This window comes from Lontra canadensis, unplaced genomic scaffold (assembly GCF_010015895.1).
Source record: "Lontra canadensis isolate GAN:19392208 unplaced genomic scaffold, GSC_riverotter_1.0 scaffold194, whole genome shotgun sequence".
Taxonomy (NCBI): domain Eukaryota; kingdom Metazoa; phylum Chordata; class Mammalia; order Carnivora; family Mustelidae; genus Lontra; species Lontra canadensis.
The window spans coordinates 421673-447231 of NW_022631188.1; the positions used below are offsets into that span (position 1 = coordinate 421673).

Here is a 25559-nt window from a genome sequence, read left to right on the forward strand (position 1 = left end):
GACAGTGACGGGAAGGAGTTTGAAGGTGGGGCAGCTCAGGTGAGGGGAAAGCGCGTCCTTCAGAACGAAGGGACATCCCTGCCCAGGTGCCATGCCTGAATGCACTAAGGGACAGGCACCAAGGAAGGCTCTGGTCGGGTCCGACCCAGACGGCTTCAGGACCTGCCGTCATGGAGATGCCCCTCCTGTCACGTGAGGCCTGCAGAGATCGGTAAGAAAGAGAACTCCAGGGCGTCAGGGGAGCGAAGGTCACATCCGGGAGGAAGAGCCTTACAACCTGCTTTATCTGGGAAGAGAGAAAGGCTACAAAGGGGATCTTGAGAACCTTCTAGCTTCTGCTTCTTTAACCCTTCAGGCTGGAGAAAGGACAGAGGTCGGAACTTCCAGGCATCGCCTTTTTAGGGACACTGGGTAGTCTGGACCATCCACCCTGGCATATGCTTTTCCTTTGGGGTGGAACGGTGAGAACTTGGTATTGCTGGAGCAGAGATTTGGGGACAAAGGTATTCTTTCCCTTGTTTTCGAACACACTCGTGAGCGCACAAGTGCCGGCGCACACCATGCTTCGGGGAGAGTCTGGTCATAGGGGCGCTGGGCGGGAAGGGACGCGGAGCAAAGATGGACCCAGTGTTGAACACATCCTTCGGGTGGGAGGCAGGCGGCCGCTTAGGACGGTCTCTGGCCCTTTCTACTCGCTTTGGAACTGTTTCAGGTACTCCAGGATGTCTGCCTTGACCGTGCTGATGGGAGCCTTGTGGAACCAGCGCATGACAGGGACTCCGTCAGGCCCCACCAGGAACTTCTCAAAGTTCCAGCGGATGTCGTGGACCTTCATGGGCTCCCAGAAGAGCTGGTTTGATGAACCCAGAAGATCAGAGGTTGGAGGGCAGGAGTTCTGGAGCAGAGATAGGAAAAATAGAAGGGTTTTCCCCCTGCTTCTGCATGGCCCAGGTTTATCCCCAACCCTGGAGAGTCTACTCACCATCCTGTATCTCCATATATTAACTACCTGACGTGATCCCAGGAAGCACAGACACTTAGTGCAACATTGCCCACCCCGCAACCGGCAACGGCCGTGCGGGCTAGAGAGTGTGACAGTAAACAGAAAATACCCCTCCTTTCCCTGTCCACCCCTCCCAGGATTACATCATGGTGCTGCAGAAAAATACTATTTTCTGTCTTCTTTGATAAGTCATATCATTTCTAGAGCTTCAGTTTTCTTAGCTGGAAAGAAGTGCTTTGGTTTAGAGTAGTGGTTTTCAGAGCTAGGGCCTCACAGCCTGGTAAAAGTTCAATAACTATTTCTTGGAGATTAGTATAGAATAACTAACATTTTATTAACATTTAGTTACATAGAATAACTAAATAGAATATCTAGGATATAATAGAATAACTATATAGAATAACTAAAAATCAAAAGTCAACTATAACTAAATTTAAAAATTAACAGATTTTTAAGTATTAGGTTGAAGAAAATAAAATCAGTCATATCACCATTTTTGGGCAACACAAATGGTTATTTGTATGATTTAACTCAACATTAATTTAGTATCAGAATAAATGATGGCCTTTTATATTCAATAAATTAGGCTTTGTGGAAAACTCCCCACACTGTGTTTTTTTTCCAGGTTGCCATGAATGGGTTAGAATTTTAACAGACCTGTCTGGCAGGCCAGCAGAGGGAACCAGTGGCAAAAGAGAACATCAGATGGTTCTGTGGTCTTCGTGGTTCTAACACTCAGCGGCTCCCCGGTCAGTTAGCACATGGGACCCTCCATTCTGTGCTCCATGTCTGTCCCCCCAACTGCACAGGGGTCCGCCAGGGAGGGTCTGGGCCCTGTTAGTAGGTTCGGGCTCCCTGTGTGGCACAGCTGCTCACAACTGGGACGGATGCCATGACTGTTGGTCACATGAGCAAATCATTGCCGTTTGGGAGGGGGCGTCGGCCACGTCAGAGCTGCCTTGTTCCATTTCCTGTACTTGAGCTCAGGGCTCACAACGGATCTGGCCATGACTCCTGAACTTATCTGAGCATTTCTTTCCAAGGAGTCCAACCTCAATCCTAGAAACGAGCCCCATGCTTTCGGGGCATCTCTGCCTACCTGACCAGTTCACGCAGGTGGGTGGTCACTCACCTTCAGGAAGGTAAAGACCTTCTGTTCTTTTTCTCCATTCACATCCCCTTTCTCAAAGAGCTGAAAATTGGGAACAAAACCACCACCAGGACGCACATACCTGCAATGAAGCAGAGTGTTCCCAAGAGGGTCCAAGTTAGGATAAGGAGGGGCGGTGACGGCCACAAGTCCATGAAAGGAAGTCAGAGATAAAGAGGAAGAGACAGTGGACAGGGAAGGTGAGGAAAGAGAGATGTCTGGGGGTCAGGACTTCATGCTTTACGGAGCCAGTAGACAATTCTAAGGAAACTGGAAGGGAGTGTTTGAAGGTCAGGATTCCCGACTCATTTCTATTTCCCACATTCCCTCCTCTGCCCTGCGCTGCTTTTCCCATAGATATTCCCCTAATGTCTACGTCAAGAGCCCGAGGCGAGTGAAAGGTTGGGCGTTGCCAGCCACGCGAGCTTGCACGCGAAGCTTCACAGTGATGTGCCTGAACCCCGTGATCCACCACCCGCCCCGGAAGCTTCCAGAGGAGGAGGCCTCCAGGCAGCAGGAGGAAGGGAAAGGCTGACAGGACCTAGGCAGGGACCCGAGCCGGCACTCACTTGAGCCCAGAAAGGATCTCTGAGTTCTTTCCTGGTTCTTGTTTTCCAAACTGGTTGCAGGGAAAGCCCAGCACGACGACACCAAAAGGCTTCAGCTCCTCCTGTAGTGCATTCAGTTCTGCGGGGAGACAATGAGCAGCATGGGAAGCCCGGCAGGGAGCCCCGGAGGACGCTGGGATGTGTCCAAGTACAGTGACAAGTGTAGGGGGAAGGTTCGAGATTACAGAGACTGGGGAGGCGGGGCACAAACCTAGAACACAGGGTGACAGAAACACACCCAGACGGCCGCCATCTTTCTTTTGTTGGTTCCCTACGCGGCTGCACGGCACCCTCCAGTGGGGGGATCCCAGAGAGCACAGATGGGTTAGCCCGTGGGGTGGCGGGGGCACCCGCTGGATGCTGAAGGGAATTAAAATTTAAATGCCACGGCCAGCTTCCATTGTGGCGGATTGACTGACTGACCAAACATTTTGAAGGAAAAGGCAAACAAAATGGACCTGCTCCCTCTGCCCCCATCATGCCCCACAGGGACACACCTGACACCCCAGTCGTGCTCCCAAGAGCCCCCTTTGGCACTCTCACCTGGGAGCTGTGGAGGGAGCCCAAATCTGAGCCCAGCTCCAGAACATGCTCTACCCTTTTGTCAACTCTAATGACCTAATGGGTGTCACTGCCCTGGGACACTCACTGGGATTCCAGGCTACAAACTCCAAACCGCTCTTCAAGACTGCTGGGAGGGCTTCCAACGTGTCTGTGTAGACCCGCACCAGTCTTTCTGCCTTCACCACTCTCGTCCCCACTGAGTCAGTCCCAGTGCCGCCCCACCCGACTCAGCTCCACGTGCTGCTGTCTCCCCGAAAACCCTGGGCTTCAATGGCAGTGCCTTCCTGTCCTTGTAGGTTTCTTCATAACAATCCCTACTCGCTGCCTTTCACCATCAATAATACATCCTTGCTATGGCAGAAACTGCAACAGACCCTGCTGCTAGGCCTCAGGCAAAGCCCTTCAACTCTCGCCATTTCCCTGTCTGGAGTAAAATCTGAATGAGACACTTTTTTAAAATCTCAGGTATTTAGTAAAATTCTCATGGTTAGTAAGTCATGTCATGGCAACAGAGTGGAAAACTGTGGCTTCAAATACATGAGGAAGCTCATTGCGTGTTGATACAGAAGAACATCTGAGACATTGTATCATGTGAAAAAACAAGGTGTGGAATCAGTTGTGTGTGTCTGCGTATATGAGAGAGATTTGCTTGTCTATACATTAAAGATTTATGACAATATACACCATAAACTGATAACCTTGGTTACTCAAAAAGAAAAATGGTGGATATTCTCACTCTTTCCCCCCCCGCCCCAACATGGAGCCAGACACAGGGCTTGAACTCACAACCTGAGATCAAGACTTCAGCTGAAAGGAAGAATCAGACACTCACCCACCCAGGGGCCCCCTAGAAGCTTTCTCTCCTAAACCCTTTTGCATCTTTTAAATTTTCAATGTGAATATATTCCCTATTCAACACAAATTTAAATTAAAACTAAATTGAAACAGATTTTTTTTTAAAGATTTTATTTATTTGTTTGACAGAGAGATCACAAGTAGGCAGAGAGGCAGGCAGAGGGTTGGGGGGGGGGAGGCTCCCTGCTGAGCAGAGAGCTCGATGTGGGGCTCGATGTGGGGCTCGATCCCAGGACCCTGTGATCATGACCTGAGCCGAAGGCAGAGGCTTTAACCCACTGAGCCACCCAGGTGCCCCTTGAAACAGATTTAAAAGCAGATTCACATTCCATGGAACTGCTGTTTATATATCATGACTTTTTAAACTTACTATATTTTTTCTCAAATTTAACTTTTTGAAGGGAGGAAAACCCCTACTTGCTAAATGATACTAAACTCTTGCTAAATGATACTAGTCTTAGATTCTGAGATTTTACACAAATTAAAGATTTAGCCTTAGCTTTTCAAGTTCTCCCTAGGGTTGATTATACATAAAAATAACTATAAAGTGAGCCCAAAATTCTTTCAAATGTCAAATCTTCCTGTAATCTGCACTTTTGGGAAAGTATCTTTTTATGCACAATTTCATCATTAAAAAGTCTTTAGGTTCTCTTGGTGAATGTGAACCATTTGGTTTTTGTTGTTCTTTGAAGGAGGGGCTATTTCAATACAATTTTTGGCTAAGTCAAGCAGCTCCTTCTGTATTAGTCCTTTTAGGATGCTTTAACAAATACCATAGACCAGGGGGCTTGTGAACAATAAGAACTTATTTCTCAGAGTTCTGGAAGTCCAAAGTCATGGTGCTAATGTGGTGGGGTTCTAGCAAAGGCCCTCTACCAGGTTGCAGACTGCAGGCTTCTCACTGTATCCTCCCATGGTACAAGGGCTTGGAGGGGCGGTGGTTCTATGCTGTTTATTCTTATAAAAGCACTAATCCCATTCATGGAGGTTCACCGTCATGATCTCAACATCTCCTGAAGGCCCTGTTGCCATCGTATTGGGCAGTGGGATTTCAACATATGAATTTCAGGGGGACACCTGCTGACTGTTCAGACCATAGCACCTGCTGACTGTTCTTCTTTTTCTTTTTCTTCCTTTTAGAGAAAGAGTGTGAGCAGAGTGGAGAAGGGCAGAAGGAGGGAGAGAGAGAATCTTAAGCAGCCTCCGTGCTGGCTTAGTCTCACGACTCTGAGATCACAGCCTGAGACAAAATCAGGAGTCAGACGCTTAACCAACTGAGCCAGCCAAGTGCCCCTGAATTTTAATTTTAAAATATCAAAATTTAGTGAGCTGTGTATCTTAAAGGTGAAATTACAATACACTTAAATTTAAGTGGTGTTAAAAAAGAGAAAATTCTTCAATATATTGTTATTGAAGTCCCATTAAGACAAATTGATGGGGAAAAAAAAAGGAGAGAAAGAAAAGACAAATTGATGGGACTTTATTTTTGATCATTTGAATAGATACCAGTGTCAACATGTGGAAAATTTTTCTTAGAAACTGTTCACATATTATTTTGCATATATGCATATGTTCACATATTAATTATTGCAATTAATCTTAAAAAAATTTTTTTGAAAAGCAGAAAAATCAAGTTATGGCATGTCAGAAACTGCATTTATCTCTATTACGATCCATATGAAACTTCAAATAACCTTTTCTGGATCAACAGGGAAACCAAACTCTTCCCCATGAGCACAAAGAAAATCCGTAGAAGGTCGGGCCAGGTTTGGAGAGATGGAGCGTCTTTCCAAAGAGCTGTCGCACCAAAGATTACCTGCGAGAAAGCTATATTTCCCTCTTGGAGCTGATGAAGAACCCAAGAGCACTTTCCAGAAAATCCTCTCTGCTGTCGTTCCCAGAAGTCACCAATGAGAAGGATAAAGGTGGCCCCTTGAAAGCTAGACTCTGGCCTGGGGTCGTAGCTCGGGTTTCCTATTCTCCTGTTAAACAATTTCACAGGGGTGCCCGGGTCGCTCAGTGTTAAGCCTCTGCCTTCAGCTCAGGTCATGATCCCAGGGTCCTGGATCGAGCCTCTGCTCAGCAGGAAGCCTGCTTCTGCCTCCCCCTCTGCCGGCCTCTCTGCCTACCTGTGATCTCTCTCTCTCTCTGTCAAATAAATAAAGTCTTTAAAACAACAACAATTTCACAGAACATCAATATCACACAACATCATGGTCACAGTGGTCATGATAAATCAAGACCTTGGCCTTGCTTTATTCCCCTGACCCCGTAGATAAGATTTATTAAGACATATCTGAGTCACAGTCACAGAATTCTCCCCACTCCCTCATTTCCTGACAGCATCCAATTCAGAGCAAAGCTTCAGTTCCTTGAATCTTTCCCCAAAGCACCGAATACAAGCCCAGATTCTCAAATAAGTTCTTTCCAGCACTTTCTTATTGAGAAGCCCCATGGTTCCCTACAATATATGTTCTCCCTCACGGCATCAAGCAGCAAACCCCACTTGTTCAGTGATAGGTATGTTCCTGGTGGTTTTTGATGAAAACTTTGGGAGAATCTCATTCCTCCAATCTGGAGATAATTCTCCTGGCCTCCTAAGGAGTAGAGCAGTGGCAGGATTTAGAGGGACGGACTCCCCTGATCACCTATTCCCTCCTCACCGCCCTCCTCCCAACAACAAATTAGGAAAACTCTGGAATTAGAATATGGGCATCTGACCAAGCTCGTTCCGGAGGAATCGAAACCGGAGCTCTTACCAGGATACTGAGCCGTCAGGCCTCAGTACGTGGCCACGTTGACAAAGAGGACATGCTTGCCCACGTAGCGCTGGAACTGCACGTACTCCTCATCATTGAGGGTGAGGGCTCCATACTCATAGATGGTGCCCGTCACCCCCTTGTAGCAATCCAGCTGTAATGGAACAAAAACCACCATGCTGTGACAATAAGGCAATAATAACCCCTAACAGCCATGGACTTCTGCAGAGCGCTCAGAGCTCTTTCATGGAACACCTCGAGATTCTAAGAACCGAAGAGACCTCTGTCTGGTAGTATTCTTAGTTATGGCGAGACCACCACCAGAATATGTGTCTTGTAAGTTAAAATACTTTCTGTGTGGGGGTCGCCTGGCTGGCTCAGTCAGTGGAGCATATGACTCTTGATCTTGGGGTTGTGAGTTCGAGCCCTAGGTTGGGTATAGAGATTACTCAAAAAATAATATCTTGGGGCGCCTGGGTGGTTCAGTGGGTTAAGCCTCTGCCTTCAGCTCAGGTCATGATCCCAGAGTCCTGGGATTGAGCCCCACATCGGGCTCTCTGCTCCGAGGGGAGCCTGCTTCCCCCCACCCTCTGCCTGCCTCTCTGCCTCCTTGTGACCTCTGTCTGTCAAATAAATTAAAAAAATCTTTAAAAAAAATCTTAAAAAAAAAAAAAAGGCCTGTGTCTGTGTGTGTGTGTGGCATGGGGACAAGCACTTTGTGATGCTCCCAGCTTCTGTCTCTCACATAGGTATCGTCCTATGAGCTGGGATGTCGAATCCCAAGAAAACCGTGGACTGGAAGGGCTGAAACTTTCCAACTCTGACGTTAGTTCTGCTCCAGTCTGAAGGGACCTGATACTCAAAAATGCAGCCTTTTATTCACAAGATGGCTTTCTACAGCTGGAATTGCGCCCCAAGCAGGCAGTAGTGGCTGACGTGGGCCCGGATGCCCCCTCATAGGTTGCCTTTTTTAAATTTCAGAGAGGGGAGATGGTCTTACGAATGCTGGTCTTTGAGCATCTTATGTACATCATCTTACATGTCACAGGGACCCGATAACAGAGCACTCAGAGTGGTTTGAGGACCTGAACAATACCGGGACATATTAGAAATGCAAGTGCCTGAGACACCTCTCCAAAGAAGACATCCAGATGGCCAACAGACACGTGACAAGATGCTCCACATCACTCGGCATCAGGGAAATACAAATCAAAACCACAGTGAGATTCCACCTCACTCCAGTCAGAATGGCTAAAATTAACAAGTCAGGAAATGACAGATGCTGGTGAGGATGTGGAGAAAGGGGAACCCTCCTACACTGTTGGTGGGAATGCAAGCTGGTGCAGCCACTCTGGAAAACAGTGTGGTTCCTCAAGATGTTAAAAATAGAGCTATTCTATGACCCAGCGATTGTATTACTGGGTATTTACCCCACAAATATACAGATTCAGAGGGGTACATGCATCCCAATGTTTATAGCAGCATTATCAACAATAGTCCAACTATGAGGAGAGCCCAGATGTCCATCGACAGATGAGTGGATAAAGAAGATGTGGTATAGGGGCACCTGGGTGGCTCATCATTAAGGATTTGCCTTCGGCTCAGGTCTTGATCCCAGGGTGCTGGGATTGAGCCCCGCGTTGCACTCCCTGCTAGGCAGGAAGCATGCTTCTCCCTCTCCCACTCTCCCTGCTTGTGTCCCTGCTCTTACTGTGTCTCTGTGTCAAACAAATAAATAAAATCTTAAAAAAAAGAAGAAGAAAACATGGTATATACATATACACAATGGAATATCACTCAGCCATCAGAAAGAATGAAGTCTTGCCATTTGCAACAATGTGGATAGAAGTAGAGATTATGCTAAGCAAAATAAGTCAGTCGAAGAAAGATAAAAATGTGATTTCACTCATGTGTGGAATTTAAGAAACAAAACAGATGAACATAGAGGAAGGGAAGGAAAAGATAAGACAAAAAACAGAGAGGAGGGAAACGTGAAGACTCTATTGTTAAGTGAACAAATTGCGGATTGCTAGAGGGGCAGCGGGTGGGGCATGGGCTAGATGGGGGACGGGCACTAAGGAGGGCACCTGCTGTGATGAGCACTGGGTGTTCTGTGTAAGTGATGAATCACTAAACTTCACTCCTGAAACCAATACTTCCCAATATGTTAACAAACTTGAGTTTAAAAAAAAAGAAAAGAAATGTAAGTTCCTGGTTCTCCTAAGGCCTGCTGAATCAGAAACTTTGGGGTGGCGGTTGGAGAAAAGGAGCGAAGGCTGGACTTTGCTTTAGATCAGCTGGCAGTCTCTAGGCAGGGTTCCTGAGGCACACAGACCGTAACAACTGTACGGCTCCCTCAAGGATTTCCTTAACATTTTACCACTATAGCTTTGCTCTGGTTAATGCCACTTCACTTTGGTAACCTAAAACCAGCCATCCTCCAAGCACATGGCCCACCAATAGCCATCTTAAGGGTTTCATGACTAATGTTTCATTAGGCAGTAGTCAATAACTTTATCCTAACAGCAGCTAACCCCTCAAGGTCCTGGAAGTCTTGCTTCCAAATTCCTTAGACATTTATGCTATCCCTAACCCCTACTAACTAGAAAGCTTAAAACCAGTCACTCCTCACAACCTCCGTGCAGCTCTTTCGGCCCACGGGTCCTGTTCCTGTGAATAAAGCACTTTCCTGCACTGAAAATGTCTCAAGAATGCTTTCTTGACTCTTTGCTCAGCCGCCCACATCAGGTGGGACCCAGCACCTTGTGCTTTGACAAGTCAATGAATCTTGTCTGGGGATCACTGCCCTCAATCATGGGTATTCTCCTTCTTCTGGGGGTAGGGGAGCCAGTAAGAGAAATGTAACTGGTTTGGGGGTGCCTGGGTGGCTCAGTGGGTTAAAGCCTCTGCCTTCCGCTCAGGTCATGATCCCAGGGTCCTGGGGATCGGGCTCTCTGCTCGGCGGGGAGCCTGCTCCCTCCTCTCTGCCTGCCTCTCTGCCTACTTGTGATCTTTGTCTGTTGAGTAAATGAATAGAATCTTTAAAAAGAGAGAGAGAGAGAGAAACGTAATTGGTTTAAATCCACAAGTGAGACTGAGTTATTGAATTAATTCATCTGGTTTTAAAGTTAAAACCTGGGCACCTGTGTGGCTCAATGGGTCGGTCCTCTGTCTTTGGCGCATGTCATGGTCTGGGGTTCTGGGATCATGGTCCTGGAATAGAGCTTCACATTGGGATCTCTGCTCAACGGGGTGGCCGTTTCCGCCCCCCCCCCCCACCGCCTGCTGTTCTTCCTACTTGTGATCTCTCTCTCTCTCTCTCTCTGTCAAATAAATAAAATCTAAAAAAAAAACAAAAAACAAAAAAAAAACCAAAAAAACCCAACCTGCTGGTACCACATCACCCACTTGAATCCCGACCCCACTTCCTGAGGCATATCACACACCTCTGACAGGGCGGCTACTGACTGATCTCCAGTGCAGATATTTTTTTCCCAAGGGCATCAGGAGATCAGGGCTCCACCAAGACCCAAGAGCAAATCCTCTTACTCTGGTCCACACTTTGTCCTTCCCCACTAGCTGCCTCTCACCACCCCACCTCCTCTAACATTAAAATTGGCCAACAGCTACCCTGGCCTTCTGTGTTTTATTGTCACGGGGAGAAAAGCCACTCTTCGCTGACCCTGACACTCCCCAGAGCACACTCCGGCATCAGCCAGTGGCTCTTCCCCTGCCCGGGTCTGAGCTGCTCCGGGGAACGCGGGCAGCCACCCTCCCTCCCACCCCGTGCTCCTACGTGTCCCGTTTCCCGGACCCACAAGGCTGCCGGGAGGTCAGAGCAGGGGCGGCGGCGGCGGAGGGGCAGGCAGGACAGCAGCCTTGGCCCTCCGTCCATCTGCTCGACGAGCGCCCGGTGACGGACACGGCCCGCGGAGGAGGGGCTTCGCGGAGCCCCAGCCTCGGAGAGCGGCTGCCGGGGTCGGCCGAGCTCGGGAGGCGGGTCCCAGCCTCGGAGAGGACGAGGGAGGACTCCTCGCATCCCTGGACGCCAGGCCAGTCGACAGGGGCTGCAGACCGCTGGGTCCCCAACGGGACACTCACCTTCATCTTCTGGGTCGGCTGGGCGAGGCCGACCAGGAACAGCGGGAAAAGCCCCGCAGCCCAGAGCTGAGGGAGCATGGCTCGCGCGCGCAGGGCCGGGCGGTCTGCGGTCCCCGGGCCACCTCGGTCCCTTTTGAGCCCCGGTGGGGATCGGAGCCAAGACGCTCCCTCCAATCGCAGAGCAGCACATACACACACACATACACACGCGCGCGCGCGCACACACACACACACACACTGACACACGAGCAGGCCCCTGCCCTCCCCCCACTATCCCTCCCCTCGCTTCAGTCCTGCCCACCTCCCCCGCCCTCGAGGCCCCTCGGCCAGCCCCACCGCTCCCCTGCGCCTGTCGTGGCGGCGCACGTGTCCGGCCGGGCCGGAGGAGGCCTCTGGCCTTGGAACCGGGAGTGCTGTGTCCGCCCTCCCCGAGGGCCGAGGGCCTCCTGGGGTCGCTGTCCGCGGAATCAGAAACTGCTTTTTTAAAAAAACGAGACCGTCACGTGATGCACATGCACAGTAAAGTGGTCGCGGGTGACAGTCATCCTCCAGTCTGTCGCAGCACGCTGTCCTAGCGATGAAGCCGGGCCGCGGGGCCGCACCGTGTCAGACGCCCGCCCCGCCGCCCGGCCGCCCGGCCGCCCGGCCCCTGGCCAGCGGCTTGTGGGCGCAGGCGGCCCCGTCGCGGGCATGGGCGCCCTGGGCAGCGGCGGGGCCAGAGACCTGACCTGCAGTCGGGAGGGCCCCGGGCTGCAGCTGCCTCCGCGGCAGGATCTCCGCTCCCCACCCCCTCCCCGCAGTGGTGAGGCCCTCCTGGGAGCGGGCGGAAAGCGGTCGCAGGGGGAAGCGGCCAAGACGCACAGAGCTGCTTCTCCCGCCCCCTTTGCCCGCAGCTCCCACGGTTCTCACGGCCGCTCCGCTTTGCCAAAGTCTCCTGTGACCCGGGGGGACAACCCCTTCCTTCCTCCTCAGCGCTAAGCCCTTCCCAGCCCGGCGAGGCCAGGGTCACACCCACCGCCCGCTCCGCTCCCGGAACAGAAGGCGCCTCGGGCTGAACTCCTGGGAACGCCTGGGAAGACGAGCTTTGTGCTGGCTCAGATTTCCGAGCTCTTCTCAAAGGCCTGTGAACCGGCCTGGTCGCTGGCGGCGATCCAGCCCCGCGGGTCCGCAGGGCGCCCTGCTCGGCACGACCTGGGCGCGCTGCGGGCCTCTTCGGCCTCTCCCCGGTGTCCGTTCACAGAAAGGGCTGAAGCTCACACTGTGAGGCGACAGAGAGACCGGGTGCGCCGCGGACTGGCTCCTGGTCTCAGCACGACTTCCCGGCTCTGGGCCCCACTGTTCCCATCTGCACCGTCAGGGGAGTCCTACAGTCGGCCTGCTAGGGCTGCTGAGCCCTGATCATGACTCTGAAGGACTCAGCCCAGCACTGGGCACAGGTCAGCAACCACTCCCACCGTCGGCTTTGAACCTGGACAAATGAAAAAAGCCAGCCCCGGATTCCTGCTGTCCACCCCCCACTCTTCTCCAGTTGGGTCAAGTCTGCGCAGAGACAGGCACGTTTGCTCATCCTGCAGTCTCCGGGACACGCCTCAGGACAGAGCTCATCACTAGGTCCGATGGCTGAAACTCCGACTCTCCAGTCCTGCTCCAACATTCCTGACAAACTTCTGGGCACCGTGGGTGCTGGCCTCCAGAGGCGAGAAGGGAAGGTGTGGAGTCTGCACTGGGCAGCAGGAACGTGTCTCTGGTCAGCTGGAGGCTATCTCTGCGCCGTCGTCCCCATCTGTCCTCCAGAGCCCACTTCCCTGACCTGCTCCCAGGAATCTTGCTTTAGGCCCTTTCGCTTGTCTCCTTCCTTCCCCACAGTCTGCCTCTGTTGCATGACTTGTTTTAAAGATTTCATTTATTTATTAGGGAGAGAGAGAGAGAGAGCACGAGGGAAGCACAGACGAGGAGGGAGAAGCAGACTCCCCACTGAGCAGGGAGCCACAGGCCTGGGGCTCAATCCCATGACCTGAGCAGGATGCAGCCACTTCCCTGACTTAGCCCCTCTGTTGTATGGTTTTCTGAAGATCAACTTTGTTGACGGCCCTCATGTTAAAAATACTTTGGTTCCTCCCTAATTCTTACACCATTCATTTGAAATCCTCCCAGGGAGCACTCTGGATGTGACACCGTGTCCCCTCCCTCCATGAAAATGTCATGTTTCTGGCAGACTGAACTGGCCCCATCACCCCACCTCCACCCACTGAGCTGTCAATTCTAGACATTTTAGGAAAAATCTGAGCCAATACTTTGGGAGACTTCCTGAAAGATTTCTTGACATATTAATGACCTATTATTCAAAATTCAAAATGATGGAACACAGTTTTATCAAATGAGACTTCCGAGGTGACTGCTGAGGCCTGAGTCACAGATCAGATCCTAAACAGCCTGACCAGGACTTGAATCGGACCCAAGCTCAGGCCGGCTGCCTTTCTTGAGGAGCCTAGGGCAGAAGAGGGTGAGACTCAGATCAGTTTGTCTCAGTCACCGTTTCTGTGGCCCAGTCAGGATGAAGCAGTTTTTAAAAGGGCGTAGGCAAGAGTCCAAAGGGAAGCAATGATCCACACCAGGTTGTAGGATGGTACGGGCTGAATTATGTTCTCCCAACGAGGTGTACTGAAGTCCTAACTAACCCTCTGTACCTTGGAACGTGACCTTATTTGAAAAGAGTCTTGCTGCCACTGTGAGTAGTTAAGATGAGGTCATCCTAGAGTAGCCTCTTTGTAAGAAGGGTGTCGAGTGAGGCTGTCCCGTGAAGACAGGGACAGAGACTGAAGTTACGCTGCCACGAGCTAAAGATGGTCTGGGGCCACCAGACATGGGGAGAGGCAAGGAAGTGTCCTTCCGTCCAGGTTGCAGAGGGAGCAGGGCCAAGGTGACAGCTTGGTCTCAGACTTCTAGCTGCCAGGACTCTGAGACAATACGCTGCCCCGTTCTCAGCCACTCAGTTGGTGGCCCTCTGCAGGGCCGCTCTCGGAAACACACAGTAAGCTCCCATTCAGAGACAAGGACTCTGTTCTCTCCTACTGCTTTCCGGTTTCTTCCGAACCCTTCTGTCTGTCCCCATGCTCGCCAAAGCATTCCTTCATTCTCAATTACCTTGACCAAAAAGGAAACAAATCCCCATATGGCTTCCATACGTGCCTTCATCCTGGTTCCAGAGCAGAACTACTTCCCTGTTTACCTGAACGCCGACTTAGAGGTTCAGGCCTCTGCTTAATGCTACCTGGAATTGTTCGGGTTCAGTCCATCTTCCCAGGTACACAGGGGCCGCCCTCGCAGGACGCAGGGATCTCCTTCTCTGCCCCACCAGGCAGAGACGCAGGCGGCTGTTGTGGACCCGCGTGTCCGGAGTGCCATCCTGCTGTCTTGCAAACCGTGTCTTCTCGTTCACCGTCTTGTGTCGTCCTCCCCGCCGGAGGACAGATGCGGTGGGAGAAGCAGCTCCCCTTCAATGTACATACATGAGAGTACAATGTACAAATATGAAGTTATTTGATTTCAAATCTAACTTTTTGTCTGTTTTTTAGTCTCCTTTGACTTCTTTAAATCCGTTAACCACATGTACTAGGAAATTGAGGAGAGTGATGATTTTGCCGTATTTTGTTGTTGTTGTTGCTGTCACATTTTTCAAAAAAAAAAAGGTTAATTTACTTTAGAGAGACAGAGGGCACGGGTGGGAGGAGGGGCAGAGGGAGAGACTCTCCTGCAGACTTTCTGGGGACCGCCGGAGCCTGCTGTGGGGCTCAATCTCATGAGAGATCATGACCTGAGACAAGATCGAATCAAACGCTCAACCTGCTGAGCGCCCAGGCCCCCCTGCTGCTACGATTCTGTCCACGTCTCTGTGTACTATTGCCTTATCCTTGAGGACCCCTCAGACCTAGGCTGGCTGTGGCCCTAATCCAGAGCCTTTGAGAAGGCACCGGGGTCCTGAAACGACAACCCCCTGGAGGCCTTGCCCCCGCTGCCCACGTTCCCACCCTAGTCTGCTGCACTGGGTAGCTCTAGTGTTTGGTGAGGCAAAGGGGACAGCATGTGCAGAAGACTGTGCTCTCCCCAGGGGGCGCGAGTGCCCCATCACCTCCACATTTGTGCTCCAGAGAGGCGTCCTGGGTCCACACACAGCCGGGGGTGTCTGGGATGCCATCAGCACCCACAAGAGCTAAGCAACTTCTCTGCCATGGGACCAGCTGTCCCAGAGCTTCTGTGACCTGGGCCTTTCTCCTCCCGGGAGGAAGGAATCCGTCAGCTCATCAACACCGCAAGCCAAAAATCCATCCACTACCTGTGGACCGGCTGGACTACAAGTGCCCGCCTTCTCTGCCCTTGACACTTCACGGCTCCTCCTACTTCCGTTTCCTTTAAGAGGTGCCGATCTCCTGGTGATTTAATCTGACCACCTGCCACCCTGAGAAGACTGGGAAGAGAAAGTGTTGACTGGGGAAAACTCCACAGTTTTAATGCCCGAATGTTTTCGTTTCTTCAGTTCACATGTGGCCTTTCAGAGGCCCGGAAGGGGCAGTAAGGGGCCCGTCTGACCTCGGGTGGCCTTACCTAAAACACACGCGCTGCCCTCTGTCCCGCAGCCATCCAGTCGCGCCAGGGGCAACAACGTGCAGCCGGGAAGCGTCCCTTCCTCGTGTGGATTCTCACCCAGTGGCTCACACCGAGAGCTCCAGCCGGGAGGTCCCGCCGCTCTCAGCCTGTCTTGGGGCAACCCGCCTGCCTCTCCCTGGAGCAGACCCGCAGGAGCAGAGTCGGGAGGAACACCGGATACTGGAGGGACTGGGCACCCGAGCGAGATGGGGGGAGTTAGAGGAGAAACGGGAGTGATGAAGGGAGAGGGGAGAGGAGGGAAGAAGGAGGGGAGGAAAGAACAAAGTACAAAGGACTAAAAGGGAGGAGAATCAGTCTGTATCAACTCCGGTTTAGTAATTCCTAAATTTAGGAATATTTAGATCGATTTTCTGAGTCCAGCATCACCAAAATAAGCATTAGGTTAATATTTTTCTCCATTTTATAAGTAAGGATGTAAATACAGAGTAAAAACAAGTAGCTTCTCAGGTTATAGAGCCATAATATGTCAGGCTGGGACTCACAAGCAAGTGTGTTCTGATCCCAAATCCAGACCCCTTAGCCTGAATGCTAGCCCCAAAGGTACCAGGCATTAATCCCTGGAACCCAGAGGTTATGTTGTGTATGGCAAAGATTTTGCAGATGTGATTAAGTTGTGGATCTTGGGATAAAGGGATTATCCCGGATTATCTGGGTGGGCACTAAACACAATCACACGTATTATTCAGGGACAGAGCCAGGGGAGATTTCACTAAGAAGACAGGAGGGACATGAGAGGGACAGCGGAAGCCAGCAGTTGGAGTGGTGCCAGAAAGGGTCACGAGTCCTTCTTTCAGTTTCCCACAACATGTTCCTCCTTTCCTTCCCAGCCCTTCCCAGAAGCATCCTTTAATACCCATATTTCTGCAACAGTTAGCTCAAGGCATTCTAGGATTTTTCTATCATGCACCTCAAGATTCTTCAAGTCTCTACACATTACCCATTTTCAAAGCCACTTTGAGATATATATGAAACAGCTAGACATATAGCTATCTGTATCTTTTTATTTATATCTGTATTTATCTCCTGATAAGGATACAGATAACTATATCAATATATCTGTATTTATGTGTATATATAGAGAGAGACAGAAACAGACACAGACACAGAGAGGTGTATTATAAGGAGTTGGCTCACCAGATTATGGAGGCTGAGAAGTTCTAAGATCTGTTACCAGCAAGCTGGGAACCCAGGAGAGCTGATGTACTTCCTGTCTGAGTCCGAAGGCTTGAGAACCTGGGGAGCTGATGTTGTAAGTTCCACTCCGAGTCTGAAGGCAAAGGACTAATATTCCAGCTCAAAGACGCAATTCTTCTTCTTTATATATTTAGGTAGGTAATATGCATCTCTGTTTGATTGCACCAGTAATACACCATATAATTACACAATTTAAGAGCATGGCTTTTGTGTCATAAAATTCTAACTTCTTCATATCGCCTAGAAAGAGGGGGAAAAGAAGCAAAATAGCTATTTATGACTAGAATCTGATATAACCCTTGTGCATTTTGTAATCTCAAAGAATGAGCAAAGTGTATATAACCACCAACCTTATGGGAGTGGGGGAGGGGGAGTAAACATATACCGAACCGTTCAAGAGAAAACAAGAAAGAAGGATATAGAACAGAAGGGACAAACTACACACCTAACACAGAGACATATATAATGCTTGAAAGTAAAAAGATGGGAGTTACTAAGCATAAATAAACCAAAATAAAATTAGCCATGTTGTTTTGAGACAATGTAGATTTTAGGACAAAATGGATAACCAAGGATTTACAGAAAGTTTTTGTAATGATTAAGCATACAATTCACCAGGAAGATAACAGGTACTCTAAATTTGTAAGCACCTAATAACATAACTGATAAAAAATATATATGTTAAAAATTGACAGAAATCTACAGAGAAATATGTTAAATCTGCACATCACAGTGGCAGACTTTGACATACGTCTTTTAGTAATCGATAGAAAAAGCAGGAGTGAGTAGTGATGGGTGAGATTTAATCGGCATGTCTATCAAATTAGACCTAGCAGACAGTTATAGAACATCCAACAACTGCAGGATACAGAATATTTTAATGCAAACACAGAATGTTTATAAAAACCCATCATGTGCTGGGCTATCAGCCAACTACCTGCACATTTCAAGGTCTGAAATGATACAGACCATATTCTCTGACCACATGCAATTAAGCCATTATTCACCTAACAAATGACTAGACTATTCCTACTTACTTGGAAACTGAAGACTATTATACCATAAAATAATGTATGTTTATAAGATGACATCAGAATGGAAATTACAAAATAATTTTTCCTGGGAAAAAAGTTTTAGGTTTTGAAAATACATTTCACATTGGTTGGGCCGTTCACTCTCTGCTTCAGAGTAGAGGCCTCCAATGCTAATAGCTTTCCAACGTGTCCTTGATTTCCTTCAAATAATGTGTTTTTCTTCCTCTCCCACGTTCTTATGTCCTCTGTGGCCTGCTTCTGGACTCTAGGAAGTATTCTGAGCTGAATGATAATAAAATTATGATGGCAAACGTTCTGGGCTACACGCATGGGACGCATGGAGGAAATTAAAGAAAAGGGAAGGAAGGAACTATAAGGGTAGAAGCGAGAACTAATGAGACAGCAATCCGAAATAAAAAGAGGCTGACTTAACCAAAAACTTTAAAAAGACTACTGTTACTGATAACTCTGGGAAAAGTGATCAAGAAAAATGGAGAGAAAGCACAAATAGCTCATATTAGAAGTGGAAAAGGAGAGGGCTTGCCTGGCTCCGTTGGTAGAACATGGAACTCTTGATCTTGAGGTTGTAAGTTCCAGCCCCACGTTGGGGGTAAAGTTTCCTTAATAATGATAAAAAAGAAATGGACAAGGAGACATCACTTCATATCACTTGACATCCTACAGGGGTTAAGAACACATATATCATGAACAACTTACTGCCGATGAATATACGAGCCTAAGTGAAATAGACAAATAAGAAGATATAACTACATCTTTTCTACATTTATTTCTGTAATAAGTAGAACATATGAACAATAATTCAGTGCTTAAAGATACTTGACCTATTTTTAAAAATCTTTCACAAATAATTTTTCAAGTATAGATGACTCTACTAGTAAATTCTACCAAACATTTAAAGAAGAACTGATCATGAGCTCACAGAAAATCTTCCGGAGGATAGCAAAAGAAGAATCCTGAATCATGTTATGAGGATAGTGTAGCCATACTTCCAAAATGTGACAAGGACAAAAAAAAAATATATGACAAGGAACACCTGGGTGGTCTGCCTGCGGCTCAGCTCATGATCCCAGGGTCCTGGGATCAAGTCCCACATCAGGCTCCTTGCTCAGTCGGGAGCCTGCTTCTCCCTCTGCCTGCTCTGCCTGCTGCTCCCCCTGCTTGTGCTCTCTCTCTGAGAAATAAATAAATAAAATATTTTTAAAAATATATGACAAGGACAGCCCGGCGTGCTGCGGCGGAATGGCTGTTGAGCTGCGCGGGGTTCAGGTCCCCGGCTGGTTGGTGACTCCCGTGCTCTGCTTCTCCCCACTGAGCTGCTGCCTGGTGAAGAAGAAGCCATGGCACTCCGGGTCACCAGGAACGCAAAAGTTAATGTGGAAAATAAGGCGAAGATCAGCATGGCAGGCGCAAAGCGCGTGCCTCTGGCCACGACTGCGGCCTCCAAGCCCGGGCTGAGGCCGAGAACAGCCCTCGGAGACATTGGTAACAAAGTCAGCGAACAACCACAGGCCAAATTGCCTCTGAAAAAGGAAGCAAAAACTTTGGTTCCTGGAAAAGTTATTGCTAAAAAACTACCTAAACCTCTGGAGAAGGCACCCGAGCCTGTGCCAGAACCTGAGCCAGAACCTGAGCCCGTTAAAGAAGAAAAACTTTCGCCTGAGCCTATTTTGGTTGATACTCCCTCTCCAAGCCCAATGGAAACATCTGGATGTGCCCCTGCAGAAGAATATCTGTGTCAGGCATTCTCTGATGTAATTCTTGCAGTGAATGATGTGGATGCTGAAGATGGAGCTGATCCAAACCTTTGTAGTGAATATGTAAAAGATATTTATGCTTATCTGAGACAACTTGAGGAAGAGCAAGCCATCAGACCAAAATACCTACTGGGTCGTGAAGTCACTGGAAACATGAGAGCTATCCTTATTGACTGGCTAGTACAGGTTCAGATGAAGTTCAGGTTACTTCAGGAGACCATGTACATGACTGTTTCCATTATTGATCGGTTCATGCAGAATAACTGTGTGCCCAAGAAGATGCTGCAGCTGGTTGGTGTCACTGCCATGTTTATTGCAAGCAAATATGAAGAAATGTACCCTCCAGAAATTGGTGACTTTGCCTTTGTGACGGACAACACTTACACTAAGCACCAAATCAGACAGATGGAAATGAAGATTCTAAGATCTTTAAATTTTGGTCTGGGCCGCCCTCTACCCCTGCATTTCCTTCGGAGAGCATCTAAGATCGGAGAGGTTGATGTTGAGCAACATACTTTGGCCAAATACCTGATGGAACTAACTATGTTGGACTACGATATGGTGCACTTTCCTCCTTCTCAGATTGCAGCAGGAGCTTTTTGCTTAGCACTGAAAATTCTTGATAACGGTGAATGGACACCAACTCTACAGCATTATCTATCATACACTGAAGAATCCCTTCTAAGTGTTATGCAACACCTGGCTAAGAATATAGTCATGGTGAATCGTGGGCTTACAAAGCACATGACCATCAAGAACAAGTATGCCACATCTAAGCACGCGAAGATCAGCACGCTGGCACAGCTAAATTCTGCACTAGTTCAAGATTTAGCCAAGGCTGTGGCAAAGGTGTAACTTGTAAACATGAGTTGGAGTACTATAATAACTGCAAATAAAATTGGCACCATGTGCCATCTGTACATACTATATGTTACCTTTACTGACTTTTAATAAAGTTTGTGGTCCTTTTTACTTATACCTTAAAAAAAATATATATGACAAGGACATTATGAGAAAGAAAAGCCATAGGCACAATCTTTTTCATGAACATAGTTGCAAAAATCCTATACAAAATTTCAGTAAACCAAATTAAGCAATATAAAGTTGGATTTCCACCCCCAGGAAAGCAAAAATGGTTTAACATTCAAAGTCAAGCAATGAATACACAAATTTAACAAAATAATGTCACAGGGTCATCTCAATATGTGCTTCAAAAAGCATGTGATAAAATTTGGCATTGAGGGGCACCTGGGTGGCTCAGTGGGTTAGGCCTCTGCCTTCGGCTCAGGTCATGATCTGGGGGTCCTGGGATCAAGCCCTGCATTGGGCTCTCTGCTCAGCAGGGAGACTTCCCCCTTCTCTCTGCCTGCCTCTCTGCCTACGTGGGATCTCTCTCTGTCAAATAGATAAATAAAATCTTAAAAAAAAAATTCGGCATTGACTCATATTTTAAACTTACAGCAAGCTGAGGAAAGAAGAGACCTTTCCTACCTGATAGAGTATCTAACACATGTCTGCCACAAGTGTCACACTTCTTGGTGAAGTTTCATTATTACCCTCTGAAATAATATTCAAGGAAAGGATGTCTCTGTTACTACCTCAGTTCAGTATTGTGTTGGCAGAATTAGACAGTGAATTTAAGGCAAAAGGGAAATTGAAAAATTAGAAACAAATGAAACTGTCATTAGTATACCCTGTAAACATATAATTTAAAAATAAACTAGCAATAAATTATTATAATTTTGTGACCTTGGCAAAGTTGTTAGATAAAAATTAATATGAAATTCACTATATTTCTACATAGTTTTCATAAACTACAAATTTAAGCTTCATTTTTAAAAATAACATAACCAAATACTCAGCAGTGAAGTTAGCAAAAGATGTCCTACATTGCTTTGGTGAGAAATGTTAGTCTTAACTGGTACATGTTTGAAGAGTCCTAAATTAATCTTTAGTATACACATTAATGAGTTAGAAGAGTCAATGATGTAAGAATGTCATTTCTTTTGTTTAATAATTAAAATAAGAAATATTTTAATACAATAGCTTCTCATAGTCAAAATTAATGCAAAAAAATCCATGATGAACATTATTAAAGTTTTAAATAAGTACCAGTGTTCAGCTGAGCCATATTGGAACCTAAGGTAAAAAGAAAAATGTGGAGCGGTTCGGAAGGGGCCTCCGGGAATGGGCAGAGCTGCGTGGCAAAGAGGTGTTTGCAATGGCTGCTACTGTGAGCTTGGAACTTGATCCCATTTTTTTTTTTAAAGCACTAGGCTTCTTACATTCAAAGAGTAAGGATTCTGCAGAAAAGCTAAAGGCACTACTTGATGAATCTTTGGTTCAGGGCATTGATTCAAGTTACCGTCCATCTCAGAAAGATGTAGAGCCACCCAAAATTTCAAGCACAAAACCTATTTCTGTTAGAGCCCAAAACATCATCCAGTCTTCTTTCTGGCAATAGTAACGGCAAGGCCCTCATAACTGAAAAAGTAAAGAAGGAAGCTGAAAAGAGACCAGCTGATAAAATGAAATCAGATGTCACAGAAGGAGGTGATATTCCAAAGAAACCTAGATTGGAGAAACCAGAGACACGGTCCTCTCCCATTACCGTCCAAACTAGCAAGGATTTAGCCATGACTTACCTTTCCAGTTTTGAGGAGACTAGTGCTGACGATTTTGCCATGGAGATGAGATTGGCTTGTGTTGTTTGTAGGCAAATGATGCTGGCATCCTGTAATCAATTAGAAGAATGTCAGGAGTGCCGTGATCTCTACTACCAAGATTGCCACGAGCCCCAGGTGACAAACAAGGAAGTGAATGACCCTTGTCTTGTGTGGAATTGTGCTCGATGAACCAGACAAATGAAAAGAATGGATAAAAAAAACTCAGAAACCACCACAGAAACCAGCCCCCACAGTCATTTCTGTCGCTCCAGCTGTCAAAGAGCCATTGGTTAAGAAACCAGAAACTAAACTCAAGCAGAGACAACTTTTCTAGCATTTAAGAGAACAGAGATCAAGACATCCACAGCTATTTCAGGAAATTCTTCTAGTCCCAGTGTTTCCTCTTGAGGACCTAGTGGCCTAACTGGATGGGCAGCTTTTGCAGCTAAAACTTCCTTCTCTGGTCCATCAACAGCGAAATTGAATTCAACAACCCAAAATAATAGTGGGAAGCCTGCGACCTCATCAGCTAACCAGAAGCCCTAACTGGCCTGGCGACATCATCTACAGGTGGAATAGGTTCCAAAACAGGTTCCAGTAACAGCACTGCACCCTCTGTTCCACCGAAACCACCTCCCCCTCTAACTTTGGGCAAAACTGGCCTTAGCTGCTCTATTAGCTATGACAATGTTAGCAAAGTGGGTCTTCTAGTCCAAGTAGTTTAGTTCCAGGAAGCACCAGCCAACTCAGTGGGAACGGAAATAGTGGGACATCAGGGCCCAGGGGAAGTACCACTAGCAAAACCACTTCAGAATCAAGCAGCATCCCTTAAAGGTCTGACTTCACAAGAATCACAGCTCAATGCCATGAAGCGATTACAGATGGTCAAGAAGAAAGCTGCGCAGAAGAAACTCAAGAAGTAATGTGGCCAAGTAGTTTTTTATGTCACATTACCCTAAAATCTTATTATTAGAACATAAACTGTAATATACTATAATTTAATAAAAATCTTCACAATGAAAGAAAAATGTGTATCACTATAGATATGTTTTTATGGATTTTGAATAGTTAACTTTTTTCCAGAACATTTAAATGTTGAAAAAATATTGAAAAAACAAAATATCAATATCGAACAATCAAAAAGTATTAAAACTCACCATGAGCTTAAATATTTTGTTGATAACACAGAATGCATTATAATTTTACTTCCCTGGCTGTAATGGGACAAACCCAACAACATTTTCGAAATCTTCTTTGCTTATCTCATTTTCAGTTGTGAGAACTGCAATGCTTGACAATTTCTCTTGACAAAGTAACAATCTTTTAGATATCTTTTTAAGACCACTAGTTCACAAAGATCGTTCCAATCTAACTTTAACATTATAAAATGGATTCTACCTTGGTTTTAATTTTTAGACAGCTCTCTCTGTGTCATGGTTCAAAGCAACTAATAGGCAAAGGCAGGAACACCACACCAGGAAAGGGACAAGAACACAGAGAAACAGTCTTTGGGGTGCGCTGGTGTGCAAGGTGTGCTGAAAGCAGCCAGGCAAGCAGGACACAGAGCTTTCTGGCACTACAGTATCTACAGTAGACACTCAGGAGCGGCAGCCCACTGGGGGAATCTGAAATTAACCTCAAAACTAAGCAAGGACCTAAATGTGAAACATTTTAGCTACAGAACTTCCAGAAGAAAACATAGATTTTTGTGATCTTGGGCTAGGCAAAGAGTTCTTAGGACACCAAAAGCACAATGCATAGTAGAAAAACTTATAAACTGAACTCTATAAAAATTAAGAACTTTTACTCTTTGAAGGACACAATTAAGGGGCTGAAAAGACAGGACGGAGACGGGGAGAAAATATTTCCAAGTCACATACCTGATAAAGCACTTAAATCTGGACTATATAAAGAACTTCCAAAATTCAATATTAAGAAAACAACTCAGTTAAAAAAATGGTCAACTGATTCAAACATACAGACTGCCCAAGACACACAGAAGGCAAATAGCACATGAAAGTTGTTCGGGATCGTTACTCATGAGAGAAACGCAGTCTAAAGCCACAGTAAGATACCACTACCCCTGAAATGCAAAGACTGATCACAACAAGTGTCAGTGAGCACGTGCAGTACCTGCAACTCTCACACTGCCAGCGACAATGTCGACCATCACAGGAAGCACCCCGGCCCGTAAACACGGAACTTGGCGTGATTCAGCTATTCCATTCTCAAGAGACAGGAAAGCATGTGTGCGTGTGAAGACTTGCACACAAATGCTTACAGTAGCTTTGTTTGCAGCCCGCTATGAGAAGCAACCCAGATGCCCACCAACAACTGACTGGATAGACAGACTGTGGTGCAGCTACACAGTGCAGTGCTGTGCTACTCAGAAGGGAACTGGGAATATAGGCCCCAACACAGAATCTCAGAATAATTATATTGAGTAAAAGAAGCCAAACAAAGAAGAGTATACACTACATGATTCTATTTCTGTAACACTCTAGAAAATCAAACTAATCTAAATGACAAAAAGCAGATGTCATTTCTACCCAAATCATTCTATAAATTCAATGCAAATCCTAAGCAAAGTCCCAGATTTCCCAAATTCCTAAATTTCTGTGGACTGAAAAAAATGATTAAGAAATTTAAATGTGGCTAAAATAAAAAACACAGTAAACAACGTGTGTTGGAGAGGATGTGGAGAAAGCAGAGCCCTCTTACACTGTTGGTGGGAATGCAAGTTGGTGCAGCCATTTTGGAAAACAGTGTGGCGATTCCTCAAAAGGTTAAAAATGGGGGACGCCTGGGTGGCTTAGTTGTTAGATATCTGCCGTCGGCTCAGGTTACGATCCTGGGGTCCTAGGATCGAGTCCCACGTGGGGCTCCCTGCTCAGTGGGAAGCCAGCTTCTCCTCTCCCACTCCCCTTGCTTGTGTTCCCTCTCTCACTGTCTCTCTCTCTGTCAAATAAATAAATACAATCTTAAAGAAAAAACGTTCAAAATGGGATTACCTTATGATCCAGTAATCACACTACTGGGTATCTGCCCCCCCAAATACAAAAGCACTAAATCAAAGGGATATGTACATGTCGATGTTTATGGAAGCATTATTTATAGTTGACAAATTATGGAAGCAGCCCAAGCATCCATGGATAGATGAATGGATATAGAAGATGTGGTGCCGG

At 47.1% G+C, this 25559-nt stretch overlaps 2 protein-coding genes and 1 pseudogene across 2 annotated transcripts; 2 read left to right on the forward strand and 1 right to left on the reverse strand.

Moving 5' to 3' along the window:
- Positions 1-574: 574 nt before the first annotated feature.
- Positions 575-11118, reverse strand: GPX6 (glutathione peroxidase 6). The gene is made up of 5 exons (XM_032847823.1): positions 11041-11118; positions 6940-7093; positions 2723-2840; positions 2136-2235; positions 575-895 (listed from the first exon to the last, which is right to left on the reverse strand). The coding sequence occupies exons 1-5, from the start codon at positions 11116-11118 to the stop codon at positions 689-691; spliced, it is 657 nt and encodes a 218-aa protein (XP_032703714.1). The 3' UTR covers positions 575-688.
- Positions 11119-19193: 8075 nt separating this feature from the next.
- Positions 19194-20684, forward strand: LOC116861267 (G2/mitotic-specific cyclin-B1). Its single transcript, XM_032847820.1, has one exon. It carries the CDS (start codon positions 19292-19294, stop codon positions 20561-20563), a length of 1272 nt encoding a protein of 423 aa, XP_032703711.1. The 5' UTR covers positions 19194-19291; the 3' UTR covers positions 20564-20684.
- A 1245-nt stretch (positions 20685-21929) lies between these two features.
- On the forward strand, positions 21930-23297 carry LOC116861265 (annotated as a pseudogene).
- The last annotated feature ends 2262 nt before the right edge of the window (positions 23298-25559 follow it).